Genomic DNA, 18,429 nt, shown 5'->3' with positions numbered 1-18,429 from the left:
CTCAGGTGGAACAGCCTTTGAGGTCCAAGAAGGCAGTCTGGCACAAACTGTTGTCAAAGCAGCGGAAACGGGCAGTGGTGGCCTGTTTCAGGATGGCCCCTCTCTACAACCTGCCCAGGCAAGTATTCTGTCCTTTTCTTCTGGCATGGGAGCCATTCTTCTGACATGGGAGCCATTCTTCTGTCATGGGAGCCATTCTTATGGCATGGGAGCCATTCTTCTGGCATGGGAGCCATTCTTCTGGCATGGGAGCCAGTGATGGGAATTAAGGTATCCTTCCACAATTGTGCTGTCTTCTGGCATGGACACTCATGATCCAAGGGGTAGAAATTGGAGTCCTCCATCCATGGCACCATTACAATCTGCATATAGTATAATGGCCTACTAAGGGAATCCAGGTAAGCAGAAAAGCTGAAAACAGATGTGTTTCCCTAGGGCCCCATGCCTGCCTTAGCTCACCATTTTACACCTTAAAGTCAGCCCAGTGAGCATATGGAAGCTCTTAGTTTTCCTAAGATGGGGTTCTTTGTGAGGTTGTAAAGGAACACTGGAAAAAGAACTCTTTCTTAAATGATTTACCCCAAATTCAATCAACAGATCAAACAGTATTTCTCTGCTGAGGTACTTGGATGGCCCCCCAGTTACTGTGTTTCCTCAGCAGGCACAGAAATGTAACTCGAGAATCCTTGAGGACAGTGTAGTTACCTTCAATATGAAGAAAGGGCACTGACTAAAGATGTCCCAAGAGGCCAGGCACGTTGCCTTATCTGTGTGGTTAGTCTATACTCTGCAGTCAGAAATATGCAAAGGCTCTTCTGGAATGTGATGTATCAACATAGAGCAGGGTATCCATGCAAATTGGGCAAACACTGACCACTGAGACTTGACTCATTGTCATGGGTGATGTAGCAACACTCCCATCCTCAGAATGATTGCAGAGTCCACAGGGTCAAGCCTGTGATCAGTAAACAAAGCTGCAAATTGAATAAAAGCCTCTGCTTCATCAATTTGCAGATCAATATGAACCATCTTCACCTGGTCAGGAAAAATAAACTAAGAAAAGTATTTTCTGAATCCCATGTAAATAAATGTTTCCTTGGAATACGAGATAAAATTCTCTTCCTATGCTTGACAGTTGCTTTCATCAGGTTGTGCTTCCTGGCCATTGTCTGTCCAGAGTGCCCTTTCACCCTATCCTGAGCCAGTTGGCCAACTGAGCTTTCACATTAGGGTCTCTGAAGATAGTGAAGAATCATGACACTAACCTGCTCCTATAGGTCTCTTGAGAGAACAGACTAGTGTCTTTGGAAGAGAATGAGGTGCCACAAAATCAAGTAGAACTCATGAATAAAAGGCAGAAAAATTCAAATAGTCATGGCTATGAAGGCCACTGATGTCCCGGCCACAAAGTGAAATTCATAGCCTAGGAGAGAAAGCAAAAATGCACGGGATTTTTGTCTGTTTCCTAGAAGTGGTGAAACATCAAAAGGCATTCACTTTCCTCTCTGGCAGAGATTCGGGCCTAATGTGCTAACTGGACATCCGGAAGGCTCAGTCCTAAGCACGTCTCCAGGGCCAGGAAGGCAAAAATTACATCTCATGAAACAAGCATTATTTTCTAAATCTACTGAAAATGTTAGAACCATCCTCTCATATATTGGTTGCTCCTTCCGCAGTTACGTCCCTGGATGGGCAACAGTAAATCAAGGGACTCACTATGTCTTTGATGAAATGTGGCCAGTCTCGCCCCTAACCCATGCCTGGATCTCTCCCTAGCATGGAGGAGCATAGGTAGATTGTATAATAAAAACTAAGAAGCTGATGGTGAAGATCACTCCCTTCTCCACTTCATCATGATCTAAACTGCATCGAGTCCTCCATATTAAAGGGCTAAAGGGATTTATTTTATTATGTGCAAACTGTTTCTCTAATGTTAGTTTTTAAAAGACAACCTGTGTGCTTTTCTCCAGACACAAAATTAACAATTTCTTCCTGAGCACCTTTCAACGGGTTTGGCTGGAAAAGGTTAATGAAAAAACTCAGTATGACAGGCTTATACCCATTTTAATGGTAATGTAACCTGTGGAGAGATCTGCTCATTTTCTGCACATTCCTCTCTTGACCGTGATTTAGCATTCCCATAAAAACCCAAATTTGTACAATTTTTTGAAAGAACTCTGATTGGTCAGAATTTGAAGAAAGGTGGCAAGGGTTATGTTCTACTGGAAACCAAGCCAGGTCTGGATGACTCTGGTGTTGACCCGCATCTTACTTTTCTCTCCTTCCCTCGTCACTACTGTCCTCACATTTGGTAATCAGCTAACTGCTATTCAATGCGAATAGCATCAGTGAGTCCTGGCTTACAGAGAGTGAGTGGCTCTTGAGAGTTAAGTCAGTGTTCCCAGGTGCCAGGGCCACTGCCGAAATCCATGAGGCACACAGAAGTTATGCTGTAAGCACAGCACGCCTGAATCTTGCCTTCCTAAGTAAAAGCTGGAGTGCCTTGGAGGTGTAGTTCTTGGAGACCCTCTAAAGGACTCACGCATTGCTGCTTTCAGTAGATCTGGGACTAAACCACTCACCGTCAGCATGACTTAGATGGGATTACCTGGGCAGATGATCGGCCAAAAGTGATAACCACATTGCCATATTAAGCAAATCCTTCAGGACTGTTTCTTGGCCCAGTGAATTCTTTCTCATTGGAGGAGAAATGCAATAAAGACCCCTTGTGATCAGGGTAAGATTACAGTTACCACCTGGTCTCCCAGTAGCCATTGTTAGTTCATTCAGAAGGTGTTCTAGACATTCGCAAACTGGCATGTAAGAGGGTTCTGGTTTGTTCGAAACAAATGCTTCTGGTGTACCGCTGGCTACTCTGACCAATCAGAGGACAAGAATTGTACAAAAGTCTGTCCTGCTTACTAACCGTTAACCTCCCAGACTAAAACAAGGTGTCCCACGGAACCCTCTTGACCTCACTCTCAACCCTTCTGCTCAGGCACCGCTCCATTAACCTCTTCCTCCATGGCTATCAGAGATTTTGGATAGAAACAGAGGAGTATTCCTTTGAAGAGAAACTAGTACAGGATTTGGCTGTAAGTACTGACTCAGCTGGAAGCAGATGTGGGTGTGAATGAATCTCACTTTTGTATTCGTGTGTGTGTGTGTGTGTGTGTGTGTGTGTTCTAACAGTTAAACATTCACAAAGAATCAGGTGTATCAATTTGGAAAGAACTAACTGTATAAGTTACCAGAGGAGGCCCTGCTAATGGCCGTAAGAGCCAGAGGATGAATTTCACTTGGAGGTGCTAGTACTGTTATCATCCTCATCATCATTATTAACAACTGATATTTCTTAGGATGCACAGCCATGCAATGGAAAGTCCATGCTAAGTTAAGTTTTGAGCACCATCGGTTGCAGGAGGCCCCCCCGCCACCGCACCCAAGGCTCTGCATTTCTGGTCAGCAGCTCTGCTTTAGGGAAGCCACATCTGAACCCCCTTCCTGCATCTCACGTTTCTGTATCTGGCCCTTCAGAAAATTTGCTATGCCCTGTCTCTAACAGACTTCATGCTCTAAAATAACTTAAAACAACACGCAAGGGGGAAAAGCTTATTGCAGAAGCACCGCAGAGCCTCATCATGGTAGAGACAGAAAATAAACCCTCCCCTCCGTTGGCCAGGCCATGGTTCTTTTTTGTTGTTCTTGTTTTTTCTTTTTTTTTTTTTTTAAGTCCTTCTCCTTATTTTTCCCATTTATTTTTTCTCGTATCCCTTACTCTTTCTGTTAATCTTGCTCTGTGTGTCTCGTACTTGGTCTTTCTCCTGTTTCTTTCTCTTTCCTTATCTCCCTCTGTTTCTTTTCCTTCTCCCTGCTTTTTAACTTTTATTTTTTCCCTCTTTTTTGCTTTTAATCCTTTCTCTCCCTTTTTCCTCCCATTTGTCTTCATGCCCTTTGTCCTCTCCCTAAGTCCCATCAGTGAGAATGACAGTTCTTGGTGTTCCCAGTTCCTTGATAAGTGCGAAGTTGACAACGAGCGTCACTTTGGCCCTCCACTTCTGAACCGTTCACACAGCCTGTGGAGTTGTCCCCAATGTACTGAATATCATACACCCTGCACGCTCTGCCACTACCTGAAACTCACTTTTACCTCCTGCACCGGACGCTATTTCCTTTTCTGTAAAAGGAGATTGAGAAAAGACTTAGTAAGAGGAGAAACTGCAAGGCTTGCAGCTCCAGGATGACATCTCTCAGGAACAAAAGGATTTTTAGAATCAGCAGTGGAGTTAGGAAAGAAATGGTTAGCTGGGTTGAGTCTAGGTTAGTATCAGACCCCAAATGGCCCCAGTGCTTTATAACCCTTGTCCCACCCACATTTCCAGCCCAGCTCTCCAAGAGAAATTTCAGGTGTTGGCTGAGAGATCGAGCCTCTCAGGGGACTGTCCAGAACTTCCCTCCTGAACTCGGGTGCCCAGGACTTGCATGAGAGTTCTGCTGATGGGGAGGTGGGGGGGGGGGTGGTGTCTGCAGCTCCTCCCCTGTGGTCAGGCTTTTGCTTTTCCTTTCATCTCATTTGAACCTAAAATTGCAATGTTTCTTTGATTGGCTGAAAAAAATACGTATTTATGTCCCAAACCTTGCATCCTTGGGGCTTCTTGTCCTGAAATAAACATGACATAGCGGTTCTCTTTGTGCTTTTGTCGGATGCACTCTGTGCTTTGCGCTCTACCTTCTCTTTGTTCGTATGCATTTGCGTGGCGTGTGCTGAAATCCTTGCCTAAAACCTGTCTGCATTGGTTTGTGTAGAAATCCCCCAAGGTGGAAGAGGAGGAGGAAGAGGAGACAGAAAAGCAACCAGACCCACTTCATCAGATCATTCTCCATTTTAGCCGCAATGCTCTCACAGAGAGGAGGTCAGCCCCCAAGAGCTCCCTGTTTCTCCCAGGCACGGTTCTGCCAGCCCCACAGCTTTGTCTCACAGATGGCAGTGCCCGGAAAGGGGATGCCAGATTTGAGCAGTCCTCCTCATGTTGGCCGAGAAACATCTAGGCAAACTATATACGCCACAGCCCTCTTGTCGTAATGTCAGACGTGGAGGCTGAAGATTAGCCTGCAACAGTAGCCTTCCTCCCTGAATTCCATCAGCCAATGCTGATTCAGATTTTCGGAGTGGTTTCTAGGAATCTGGGTGGGGGAAGGGGTTTTCAAATTAATTCACTAGTACTTATAACTTAAGATCTCTGTGGCTCTTAGTTTTTTCTGCTGGGTCCAAAAAGTAGCCTGCTAAATATTTCCTCCATTCTTTCCAGCAAATTGGAAGACGACCCCTTGTACACGTCCTATTCCAGCATGATGGCTAAGGTACACCTGCGTTTCTGCCCATTGTCTCAGTCTGTCTGTCTTCCCTTTTACCTCTGCGGACACACGGAAACTGTCATTTTGAACAGCAGGCTGTAGGACTTGGTCATGACCTGGGCTGCAGGCACTGCACAGTTCGTATACCACAGGGGTGACATTAGCAAACCATCCCACCGTCCTCGTAAGGAAATCCTGAAGCTTTCCAGAAACAGTGGGTGCCAGTGGCTCGTTCACCTGGCAGCTCCAGGCCAGCTACGTGGAGTTCAGGCTTACAGATTATCCTTACATTTCCAGTCCACGTTGAGAACACACCCAAAAATTCAAACATATCTGTAGGTGAAAGAAGTTCAGTACGTTTGGAAATAGGCTTTAGAAACTGGAACGAGATCCTAGTGCTCTGGCAGAGGCGAGTGATCTTATTCCTGTGTCATGTAGAGGGACAGTGGGCTCTGGAATGCTGAGTGGTAAGGGAACTCCTCTTTCTCAACTGGGAAACCTTCACGTCTGGCAGAAAGAGGGATATGTGGGGGGACGGGAGCACCTGTTCCTTTACTTGCTGCGCCACAGGGTCACAATGGGATGGGGCACCTTAGGATTCACATCCTGGGTATCTCCAGTCTTCTTGTCGAGCCCCTGGCTCTTGTGTAGAAAGGGACAGCTCCCTGCACTCCCGGCTTCATGTACACCAGAACTTTACTAGGTAGAAGAGTTCAGGTCTGTGGTTAAACCAGATAGGTCCCTGTTGACTGCGTGAGCTCAGTGTTCCCATTTCTCATTTCTGAACCCCTTGGTAACTGCAAAGAAGACATTTTGAGTAGACTGTTGCCCTGCAGTGGTCAGAATGTTCTTGGTTTTACCAAGTGCTGAAGTCCTGAGGGGCCTGTGAGTTACATCCCATCCCCTGCCCTTGCTCGGGAGAATAGTCTCGTTTGTTAGACTCACCTTTCTTTGTCTCCTCCTTTGCCTGCTCCATGGAATCCAGAGTTGTCAGAGTGGGGAGGACGAAGAAGAGGAGGAAGACAAGGAGAAAACATTTGAAGTAAGTTTTTATGACGATTGAAGACAGGGCCATATGCCAAAGCCAAAACTAACTGGCAGTTCTTCAGAGGCAGATGCTGACATGAAGCATGTGCCTCACCCACCACATGTATCTGGTGGCAAATACACAAGTCTGCGTGCATGAGGCACACCCATTAGCCATGATTCTCTTGTCGGTCTTCCAGCCTAATGAGAGGTCACAGGCAGCCAGTCCGTCAGCAAACCCCCCTCACAGGTTAGGTCTTCTGGGAAATTTTGCACTCCTACCCAATAATGGTAGTAACAGAGGCCAGAGAAGGACAAATTCAAAGATCCAAAAATGAAAACTCAAAGCAGTGGAGACACTGGGACCGTTTTTGCACCACTCTTCGGTAAATGTCATTTTTTTTTTAAGATTTTATTTATTTATTTGACAGAGAGATAGCGAGAGAGGGAACACAAGCAGGTGGAGTGGGAGAGGGAGAAGCAGGCTTCCCGCTGAGCAGGGAGCCCGATGCGGGGCTTGATCCCAGGACCCTGGGATAATGACCTGAGCTGAAGGCAGTCGCTTAACCCACTGAGCCACCCAGGAGCCCCTGTAAATGTCATTAATAGCAATTTTGATTTTGAGGCAGTGCGGGACATGGACTATCCCGAGATAAAACCGATTAATTCATTGGTACTCTCTTTATAGACAAAGTATGTAAAAGTAAAAGTAAATTAATACAATTACGGTTCTGGAAGACCTTGGCAGTCTAGTATTCCATATCCAGTAGAGTCTCTGTTAACGGTGATCTGAACATTCTAGATAAATGGGTGTTTTCTACATTCAGGCAGATAGGCTTCAGTTGACCCTTCAGCAGGCTTCCCTGTATGATGAAACATTGAAAACAAACACATTTTAACCTGGAGTCACTTCCTGGAATGAGACTTTTACAGGGGAATGAGCTATGTTTCCTACCAGTGTAAAAGTAGAAAAGTCAGCATCAAACTATGAGTGAATTGTGGGTGGAGAGTTTTGGAAAGCTGACGTAGTGTCTGGAAATCAACTTCAGAAGTCTTCTTTATCCGAAATTATGTGTGCAAGTAAAGATTCTCTTGGTTTACCTTAGGATTGCAAATGGCCTGAGGATAAACAAATCTTTCCCTCCTTTTTTATTTTTTTTCCAGGAGAAAGAAATGGAAAAGCAGAAAACCCTCTACCAACAAGCGCGGCTGCATGAGCGTGGAGCTGCAGAGATGGTCCTTCAGATGATAAGCGCCAGCAAAGGTGATTCTGTGATTTTGTGGGTAGGCCCCAGTCACTCCCACAGAGACAGCATGCTGTGACATGAAGTCATTATTAGAGTCCTGATAAAGCCCCGTAGATGTGATTTACCCTCTGTTTCCTTGGTGATTCAATCAAATCTTCACCATGGCAGGTGAGATGAGCCTCATGGTGGTTGAGACTCTGAAGCTGGGGATCGCCATTCTGAATGGGGGCAACGCTGGTGTACAACAGGTATGGGGGACCCCTACTGGGTCGTGCAGACTTCTCAGGGTATGCCCATTGGACAGCTGTCACACTCTGGGGAGGAGGTCTTGGCTCTGCTGCAGAGGGAGCTACCCAGAATCACCCTTGCTCGTGTTTGTCCTTAGCGGCTAATTATATCAGTAGCCAGGAACACAGATAAAACCAGAGCCGGGAGTTTATAGACAAATGTGTACTCGACAAAGAGGGTTTACCCGGGGTTCAAAGCGAAAAACATTTAGTTTTTTCATCATTAGATGATTTTTTGCATGGAGAGGCTCTAAGGGAAGTTTTCTAAGCCTTAGGTTTGTATTTTAATAGTTTTACGTGTTAGCTGTCTTAACCGTGAGCAAGGAGCCCAATCGGTTAAGTGGAGTTCATAGCCCTAAACACTTGTTGTCTGTTCATACTCTGGTTTCTCTTCAGATCGTATAAATCTTTCGCCTTTTACTTGTTGTCTGTTCATTCGTTTGTTCATTCAGTCACAGTGTTGTGATTGCTGACTATGCACTAAGGTCAGGCTGTGTTCTGGGATGGAGGGTGTAGCAGTGAATAATGCAGCTAAACATTGAATGCCACCATGCATTCAACGAGATAACACAGAGAAATATAGTGTGGAGCTCCTGGCACATGGAATCCATTCAACAGTCTGAACCGAAACTAGCTGCAGGAGACAGGAATATTCTGGTGTCTCCAGGGCACTCCAGGCTCTGGCTGAAAGCCTCTGTGTGCACAGGAAAGTGACATTTCAAAGACTCTTGGCATTTGTGAGGGTTATAGCACAGGGCCCGTGAGAATCTCTAAATTTATAACCACCACTATTACATATATTTTGCCCCAGCCTTTAATTCATCCCAAACAAATTTGTCACAAAAGAACTACCATTTTCTAAAACACCCTTCACTTTCTGTTCTCTTCGATCACCACCCCATCAGTTGATTGTCTTGCAGGACCTTTTAAAAAAAAAAAAAAAACATTTTTATGATGTCAAAGTTCCTGCCTTCCTAGTAACAGAAAACAGAGGAAACAAAGTCTGATTGTGAAAGATACTGAGCTCTCAAATTAGCCTTATTACTGGCTAAGCTCCCTTGCTCCAGTGCACGAAATTCAGCTCATTAGTTTTTCAGATTATACTTCAGCAACATTTTACTAGATCACAGACCTGGTGCTTGTTCCTAAATGGGAGAGGCTTCAAACAGTAAATCTATGAATGTCAATGATCTACTGTACTGCTCTTAGCAGAAATACCAGTGGACCTTTATAAAATGTCCAAAATTACTTAAATAAAATAAAATGTCCACACAAAGAGATTCTGGTTCCATAGGAAGAGGGTGGGTGGGACTCAGGCACATGGAATGTTTAAATCCACAGGTGGCTCTTATGCTTACCCAACTTTACAAACCAACACCCTGAATATGACTCCATGTGACTGGGACATGACATTTCTCCACTGCAGTTGGGAGGGTCAGTACTTGTGGCATAATTTACATCGCTTTTCCTTTTAAAATATGTCTCTCTTGTAGAAAATGCTAGATTACCTAAAGGAGAAAAAGGATGCTGGATTCTTTCAAAGCCTTTCTGGTCTTATGCAGTCTTGCAGGTAAATACAGGAAAACCACCTATAGCATTTCTTTTCTATTCAGAAGAAAGAGGAATTGGGTAGGGATGGGACCACAAAATAAACTAGCTTATCATGGAATTGTTGAGGAAGGACTCGCCTGCTTTAGAAAGCTAAGAAGGTGGGTATTGTTCCTCCAGCCTTCAGGATTATATTCAGATACCATACAGAAGGGGCAATGTAATCTCCATTAGAGAGACAGACACAGATACACACACCTGGTTTGTTTTTTTTTTTAATCACCTTTACCTCCTTTTTTTAGTATGTCGTTTTCCTCAGAGCTGAGTGTTTCTCCTAACATATATGCTCATAAAAGTCAAACCAGAAAAGAATGGAAAAGAGGAGGAATACCTCAGTATGACTCAAGGCTATGTTTTCGTTACACCCATTAGGCCCTCTGTTAATCTTCATCCTTAACAGTTCTTTGAGCCTGAATAAGTACTTGGTGGGTACATATTTTGACACATCCACTTCAACAGAGGTACATCCTAATATAGGAACATTTTGCCATAGCCTAAAAAAACAAAGCATTAAACTTTCCACTTTTATTATCATGTGTATAAGCCTCCCCTCATGGCTGACCCCCTGACAAATGAATAGTACGTAGCCAAAAGTCATAAGGTTACCATGCCTACTCATTTTGGAAACAAGCCAGCAGTCATTACTAAGTGTCAGCTTATTCTCTAAGATTCATATGTATTTTGAATAGTCTGTAACTCGTTCTGAAAGAAATCAGTTATAATTAGCTCATTTGCATCTAATTAATATTCTTAAAAATAGAGCATTAGGTTTTCCACTTAAAAATTTGCAGGATGGACATACTTTCCTTGGTGGACTTCATAATTTTGCTAACCTTGTTTGATGGAGTAAATATTGTATGTACCCTGAGGTGATAGGGAACATATTTGAGCTGCAGTACAATCCCTTTCTCTGAGCTCCATTTTTTCCCCACCAACAACCAACTCGTTTATTACCTCTCTCAGGAAAAGATAATGTAATGTTGCCAGGCCTGACTCACTGAAGATAAAACAGTACATGTGGACGCAGAATGGCAAAACTCGAGACAGTTCGGTTCCATATTGCACATGACATTCTCAATTAAATATTTAAGTGTTCTCTTAGTAGTCTGTAATACTTCATATTATTAAACTCACTTGTAGTTATGGCTTAGAGGGACAGGTGACATACCTTTAGAGACCAGTGAGTACTAACAGAAGTTTTAAGATATTTTCATGATTTTTGTTGATTATAAAAGTAATACATATTGGTAAAATATTGAAACAGTAGAGAAATTAAAACATTTGAAATGGGTGTTTTGGAATGGAGTAAGGGTCAGAAACATCTGTTCCCCCAGATAGTCTCCTGAATCAGAACTCCTTTGAAGCACCTTTGTCCAAAGGTCCTACTTCCCTGCTCTCTTCTCTTGACAGCAAAGCTAAAATAGAAGGATGGTTTGTGTGTTATTGAGAAGAACCTTTCTACAGCAGGATCTGGGAAAAACCAACTATATGGCAATAGGACTTTTCACTATTTTCTCTTTAAAATTCATCTAAATTGCAGAAGATATGTGGCTCCCTAAAAGGGGAAAAGAAATGCTGGTTTTTTCCCCTGACATCTTTCCAATCCAATGGTCATTTCCTTTGCCCAGTGGTAAAGGAAAGGCGAAGTTTTACAGAATTTTAATGGATTCAGCCATAGCTGCCCTAACAGCTATATTTTTGTGAGACCTCATGTTATGGTCTATAAAGCCTTTCAGATTGGGGAGAGAGCTAGAGTCTGTTAGAGAAATAGAATGAGCCCCAATGTATATGATTATACATTGTCCTCCTTATCAAGCTCTGTCATTGTATTAGGGGTTGCTGGCTAAGTAGGATTTGGTGGCGGCTGTGATTGGGAAGTTCAGAGAAAGTGGGGACAAAAAAAAAAAAGGCTAGCTTGTTACAGGTTCTGGGACAGCATTGCCTCCAGAAAGCTTAACCCCAACTACTCTTGGCTTCTGAATAATACAAGAATTCTAAAAGGGTGTGGCCCTTTGAACTCTGAACTCTGTAGCCCTTTCCATCAGTATTCATCCTGAGCACTAAAACCACAGTTCCTTGTGATTCGTGGAGAAAATAGATAAATGTGGGAGGTGAACATTAATTAGTAAAGTTTAAAGTAAACTTTCTTTTGAGAAATCATAGAAACAGATTATTCCTTCTTTATTTGGGAAACCTTTCTAAATCTTCATGCATAAGAAAGGACTCAGACTTGGGGCGCCTGGGTGGCTCAGTCGTTAAGCATCTGCCTTCAGCTCAGGTCATGATCCCGGGGTCCTGGGATCAAGCCCCGAATAGGGCTCCCTGCTCGGTGGGAAGCCTGCTTCTCCCTCTCCCGCTCCCCCTGCTTGTGTTCCCTTTCTCGCTGTCTCTCTCTGTCAAATAAATGAATGAATGAATGAATGAATGAATGAATGAAAGGACTCAGACTGGACAAACAAGGACAGTCATTCTAAGTTCTTCTGACCCCTGGCCGTGCATGCCTGTGAGCTATAGGCGTCCTTGGACAACACTCTTGATGCAAACCCAGGAACTGCTAGACTTTCAACCACATTGTACTGTGTAGACCATTTATGATAACACAAGAACAAGATATTCTTAGTCAATAGGTACACTGACGTCAGAAATCCAATTTCCCAGTGTGCATAGCCCTGAACCTTGTTTTCTCTCATCTCTTACAAGTGTCCTTGATTTGAATGCATTTGAAAGGCAGAATAAAGCTGAAGGCCTGGGAATGGTTACTGAGGAAGGAACACGTAAGTAACTAATAAATGTGAAGGCCATTCTCTTCCTGATTACCATAATTAACTATTTCTGGTTAGAGCCCCTGCTCAGTGCTTCTTAATCTGCAAGGACTTGCTCAATTTCAGCAAAATCTTCCCATCAGTAGCTTTGATAAAGGCTGGATGTGTTCACAGAGCCAGCCTTAACTAAACAGTTTATCATGGTGTTTATGATTTTTCTTACTTTGCATTCTTCTGTTTTTCTCTTATCACCAGTCATTGTTCGTGAGCGTGGTAAGTTTGAGTTTCTGGCCCCAGTTGTCTACCATGTGTGTGAGTCCTAAGGGACCTTATTTAATTGCTGCAGTGCAGATACATTTTTGGGCTTGGTAGTGTTGCATGTGAAGCTTAACTGAGCATTTTGATGCTTAATTAAAGAAGTGTCTTCCATCTGTAAAGCATGGGTTCTGGACCCTGGGCCATTACTGCCATTAGCCTAGCTGTTTTCCTTACAAATGCATCCCAGGGCTCACTGTTTTATCTTGGTTGGTCATTGTGTTCTGTAGCCTCAGTTCCAGGTTAATCGGGATTTTCCCCCTTCATTCTTTTTTTTTTAATTTTATTGTGTTATGTTAATCACCATACATTACATCATTAGTTTTTGATGTAGTGTCCCATGATTCATTGTTTGTGTATAACACCCAGTGCTCCATTCAATACGTGCCCTCTTTAATACCCATCACCAGGCTAACCCACCCCCCAATCCTTCCCCCTTCATTTAAAGTTCCCTTTCCAAACTGTTCTGACGCAGGCCCTTTGTCATTTTTGCAGTCGTTTGCTTTGGAAAGTGTTCTGGGTTGAGAAGCCAAACAAATGCTCACCAATATTCTGTTTTCAAGGTGAAAAAGTACTCCAGAATGATGAGTTTACACGAGATCTCTTTCGATTCCTGCAGTTACTTTGTGAAGGACATAACAGTGGTAAGTGGAACAGATTGATTTGTCAAAGGAAAACAACATTCAGGTGCCAAATTATGATTCCGCTCAGGATGCCACATTTCATACAACCAGCTGCTGACTCAAGGACAACAGTTAATCCATTCCTCAATTAAAAAAAAAAACTCAATGGAAAACCAACTTGAACTTCAGGGCTGATGTTATTTAGTGCCACCCAGGCTGAGTGGCTTCCAGAATCTTCAGATGGTACATCTAAACACCCGCCCCTTTCCGTCAAGCCCCTTGGAGCTCATTAAGTCCACTTTCTGGTCTCACCAGGATGGGAGGGCTCAGGGCAGAACTCTGTCCTGCAGGACCCACCAGGACCCAAACACGGTGCTCTTGTAAGCCTTTTCACACAGTATGTCTCTTCTGAGTTTAGCCAAGAGGGCTTGCCCAGCTTCCTCAGCATGATGAGAGCAGGCTCTGACCCAGCCCTGGTGTTTTTAGACTTTCAGAACTTCCTGCGGACTCAGATGGGCAATACCACCACCATAAATGTCATCATCAGTACTGTGGACTACCTCCTACGTCTGCAGGTCAGTGGGTCTTGGACGTGGCATGGCTCACACGCATTTCCAGAAGCTAAAGACAGTTACATTGTATCAGGGAAGGTCCAGGGTTCAGTCAAGCCCCAATAAGAATGGTGTTATAGTCTATGTCCACACACTTATGGGAAATCAAATGCCTAAAAATGTGTATTTGAAGACTGAAATAGGGGGAGTGGTTAAATATCCAATCATCCAGTATAAAATGCCTATTTACCTCAGTTTTGCCAGTGAAAACCTCACCACGGAGCCCAAGAGCTGCAATACCTGAATGAAAACAGAGTTTCACTGGGAAAAAGAAGTGCAGAAGGTGGTGGGAATAGGATGAGTGCACAAGTTCTTAGTTCTTTAGAAGTCACTCAGGTTAACTATTTGAAGGAAAATCCAAATAATATCAGGAAAATCTACACAAACATAAAAAGATTCTCTCCTCTCTCCGCTAAGTCTTCCTCCTGGTTCTGCCACTTACCAGTTGTAACTGGAGCAATCTGTTTAACTGCCCTGTGTTCCGATGTTCTCATCTGTAGAATGGGTAGCACCTGTCTCAGAGGGGTGGTCGTAAAGATGGAGAGATGTCATATATGCAGCGGGTCAGAAAAACACCTGGCGCTTAACAGCGTTAGCTCTTGTGTTGCTGCTCTTGTGCCAGTTGGTTGGGTGATAATCATTATTACCTTTAATGTACATTTTTCATTGTGAATAAGTTGTCCTACGTTGTGGTCACCCGTGTCCAGCTGAACACCATCCTCTCTCCTATCTGCTCTTTCTTAGAAGAGGATATGCACTTCAGAGATGCTAGGGATTAGGTATCTCTGGGCTTTTTCCTAGGTTTCTCTCATAACGAAGAGGTCATAGCAATGCAGGATTCTCTTGTACTCTTCCTGAACCTTGGGTTTTAGCTTCACTGACGGAAGGTTAAGAAATACTAAACTCTCCTTGTTTGTTCTTAGGAATCAATCAGTGATTTCTACTGGTATTATTCAGGGAAGGACATCATTGATGAATCTGGACAGCACAATTTTTCCAAAGCTCTGGCAGTCACGAAGCAGATTTTCAATTCTCTTACAGAATACATCCAGGTAAGTGCTGCAGAATGCATACTTGAAAACAGAACATTTTTAACGTTCCCATATTCTATATCCCCTGTGGAATATTAGGATGACTGTATGGACTGTGCATCTAGCCCTAGCACAGACAATATGTATCTACAAAGAGGAACCAAGTGTAGAAGAGCATTTCAAGAGTACTACTCTCTAGGAGAAGCTACAGTTTATGGTCCTTCACTGTGACCTGTTCATAGCATTGTCACACTCTATTTGCATTTATCTAGTTATATTTTCCTTTCCCTCCTGGTTTGAAAATTTTTGTGGGCAGAAAATTTCTTACCCGATCTAAATTCTTCATTTCTAGCACATGCAGCACATCCTAGCTATTCAGTAAGCATGGGGAGTAGAGTGGAGAAATAATTAATAGAATGAAGGAATAAAGGGATAAATGATGTTATCTTGAGTCTTGAAATTAAGAACTTATGAGATCCTACTAATTTGCCAGAAATTAACTCTTTGGAAAAGGTGACTTTAACAACACATAAACTATGTCCAATGGCAGTAGAATCTAGAATGAAATTCCAGTTGAATATTTAGATCTCACAACATCCTTTCCCTGTTTACAACAGTCTCTGGTCATTGCCTACAGTGGTCTAACAACTGTGAAAAGGAATAGAGGATGTACTCAGGCATAATTTGCGCTGAAATCAGTAGCCATATCACAGTCCTCTGGGGTGTAGTATGAGATTTTTTAAAAACCATCTAATGAGTCAACCGGCACACTCCAATCATATTTGTTTATTAAAAGAAACACAAAACTAAGACTATCAGCTTGAAAAGGAAGATTTTAAGAGAGAGATCGATCCTTGTTTTACACAAGGATTGTAAGAACATGGAGAGAGAACCATAGAAACAGGTGACCGATCTGAAGTGTCACAGAATGTGAAATACCTGGGAAGGTCATTGAACAGATCTGACAAGAATTTGATTTGCTCTCTGTAGAAGACATCCTAATCTTCAGAATTTCCCTTGGAGCACTTAACCCAAAAGTAAAAAAGAAGCTTCTTTTTGGTGAATGTGAGTTTCTTACAACAACTGGTTTTGTTCCAAAAAGAATCTAGAGGCTTCTAGGGGTTAGACATCAAAGGTACATGAACAGTGATTTTTTTAAAAGATTTTTTTTTTTTTAATTTGAGAGAGAAAGAGAGCGCACAGCAGGGGGTTGGGGTAGGGGGAGAGGGAGAAGCAGGCTCCCGGCTGAGTAGGGAGCCTGATGCGGGACTGGATCCCAGGACACCCCTGGGATCATGACCTGAGCCAAAGGCAGATGCTTAACCAACTGAACCACCCAGGTGCCCCTCAAACAGTGATTTTTAAACAAGCTTACATGATTTATGAAAGCAGGCAATACCTTTCATGCTGCCCTCTTCCTTGGGAATTCTGCCAGCCCTTTTCTAGAACTTGAGATGGTATCCGTGTTCTTTTTGGAAATTTACTATTGAAGAGTGATTTGGAGATGAGTTAAAGGGTAGAAACAAAATATAGGGAAAAGTTAAGGATGAAAAATGTAGGCAGAATGTGACAGAAGAATCTAAGGGTATAAAAAATATATAAAATGATCTTACTGAAGGGGTGGGGAATAAAGTGCTGACCTAAGAAATTTGGGGAATGAATACAGACTGTAAGACCAAAGTCAAAAGGAACTGTACATAAGCACTTTGGTTGCTGAAGCTTTTCCCGTAGGGATACAGGTTAATAATTCTGCAACCATTTCACACATATAATGGAAGTGAGCAGTTACTAAAGGGCAGGAGCCAGGTTTCTCACTGTTGAATGGTTATAGATAAGCAAGAAGAAGCTAGATGACCCATGTGGAAGTGCATTAGAGTTGAATACATCAGTATGCTAAATTCATGTTGGACTTAGTATTGATACAGATACTTAAATATGGAAACGTTTCTAGATACGTTGCGTGCACGTGGGTTAGTATAAAACACACATATCTGCTGCCGTGTCAGCTGAGAGGGCCTTAAAGTAATGACATCACAGTAGCAGCAAGCACAACTAGCACCCAGATTGGGGTTTCTAATACCATTTTCCAGTGAGAGGAACCAGGCTTCTTAGAGAAAGGGCTGGTCCTAGTGCTGGGGCAGGAAATACATAAGATGACCCAGAGAATCCTATAGTGCAAGGAAATGCGGGGGGGGGGGGGGGGGGGCGGGGGGAGCGGAGAGGGAGCACAGGGAAGAGAGAGTGATGGGCCTATGTCCTAGGGACCCAGGCCAACTGAGAGGGCTCCCAGGGGCCAAAACTGGAACAATTTGAGTGACAAAATAGAGTAGTATTGGATTATAACCCAGAGCATAAAATGAATATGTGGAGTCTGTATTAATGTAAATAAATGATTACGTATATAAGAATGAATAGACAAATCTCCCAGGTAGAAGAATTCCAGATGATTTATTTTTTTAAATGTTGATTCAATGTATAAAAATAGGAAAAGTTATTAAGATAGGAAATGAAAACTGGTAATGAAGTCATCCCTCTACAGCTTTCCGAAAAGGTAGAGATGATATTGTACCTAAAGTTTAGGTTAATGATAAGAAAATCCCAAAGGTAGTTGAACATTAGGAATATATTTTTTAAAGATTTTATTTATTCATTTGACAGAGGGAGAGAGGGAGAGAGCAGCAAGCAGAAGGAGAGGGAGAAGCAGGCTTCCCGCTGAGCAGGGAGTCGGATACAGGGTTCCATCCCAGGACCCTGGGATCATGACCCGAGCTGAAGGCAGTTCCTTAACAGACTGAGCCACCCAGGCACCCCTGAACATTAGGAATATTATTCACATTTTTTTACTTGAGTAGATAGCCATGTGACCATAGCATGTTATGCATAGCTTTCCTGAAAACAGTAGGGCCTGCTTTTCAAATTGTGGAAGCCTGGAGTTCCTCGTAACCCCTCTTAGGCCGAGGTGGAGGTGAGAGTGGGCAGGAGTGCATTTCACTCTTAAATAATATTCTTCTTTGTAGTATTTTATTTGAAAAATGCACTCTGAAGCTAAAAGAAAATCTCTGAAAAACCACTGCACCGTGAAATTCCTGGTGGTTTTTCCTAGACATAGGTCCCTATGATGGAGGGCAAAAAGTTAATACCCTGGGAAAATAGTGAGCCACAAAATACGTGACTTTTGCAAGGAGCTATCTGCTGATAGAAGCAGGTGTCCTGTGCACTGACTAGGGTGAGATTCAGAGCAGCTCATGATGAAATAAGTCTCCGTGAAATAAGGATGTCCTCCTCTCCATAGGGCCCTTGCATTGGGAACCAACAGAGCCTGGCTCACAGCAGGCTGTGGGACGCGGTGGTCGGCTTCCTCCATGTGTTTGCTAACATGCAGATGAAACTCTCTCAGGTACTGTGGCCCTTCCCTGCTGTGTCATTGATGTGAAATGCTGAATCATTCCCCACCCCTTGGTATTCCCCCCTGTGGATGTGGCTGCTTGATCAAATGGCTGATGAGGTCTCACTTTTACACCTGAGAGCTTCACTGGGCGACAGGAACGAATGGCTCCAGGGGTG

The 18,429-nt window shown here is 43.3% G+C and overlaps 1 protein-coding gene across 1 annotated transcript in view; it reads left to right on the top strand.

The window, feature by feature from the left end:
* The window catches only part of RYR3 (ryanodine receptor 3), a 364,573-nt gene that overhangs the window by 319,823 nt on the left and 26,321 nt on the right, over nucleotides 1-18,429 (top strand). The window contains exons 75-88 of the mRNA XM_088025080.1: nucleotides 6-118; nucleotides 2,999-3,095; nucleotides 4,807-4,913; nucleotides 5,310-5,361; nucleotides 6,341-6,397; nucleotides 7,546-7,645; nucleotides 7,797-7,876; nucleotides 9,409-9,485; nucleotides 12,224-12,297; nucleotides 12,541-12,558; nucleotides 13,164-13,244; nucleotides 13,710-13,798; nucleotides 14,758-14,886; nucleotides 18,158-18,262. Of these exons, the coding sequence (XP_087881206.1) occupies nucleotides 6-118; nucleotides 2,999-3,095; nucleotides 4,807-4,913; nucleotides 5,310-5,361; nucleotides 6,341-6,397; nucleotides 7,546-7,645; nucleotides 7,797-7,876; nucleotides 9,409-9,485; nucleotides 12,224-12,297; nucleotides 12,541-12,558; nucleotides 13,164-13,244; nucleotides 13,710-13,798; nucleotides 14,758-14,886; nucleotides 18,158-18,262 (1,179 nt within the window). The remainder of the gene's footprint in view (nucleotides 1-5; nucleotides 119-2,998; nucleotides 3,096-4,806; nucleotides 4,914-5,309; nucleotides 5,362-6,340; nucleotides 6,398-7,545; nucleotides 7,646-7,796; nucleotides 7,877-9,408; nucleotides 9,486-12,223; nucleotides 12,298-12,540; nucleotides 12,559-13,163; nucleotides 13,245-13,709; nucleotides 13,799-14,757; nucleotides 14,887-18,157; nucleotides 18,263-18,429) is intronic.

This window comes from Eumetopias jubatus, unplaced genomic scaffold (genome assembly GCF_037043125.1).
Source record: "Eumetopias jubatus isolate StellerSeaLion01/CBP00866 unplaced genomic scaffold, mEumJub1_p1.0 scaffold_7, whole genome shotgun sequence".
In the NCBI taxonomy this organism is placed as follows: domain Eukaryota; kingdom Metazoa; phylum Chordata; class Mammalia; order Carnivora; family Otariidae; genus Eumetopias; species Eumetopias jubatus.
This window is presented reverse-complemented; position numbering and strand designations above follow the sequence as displayed.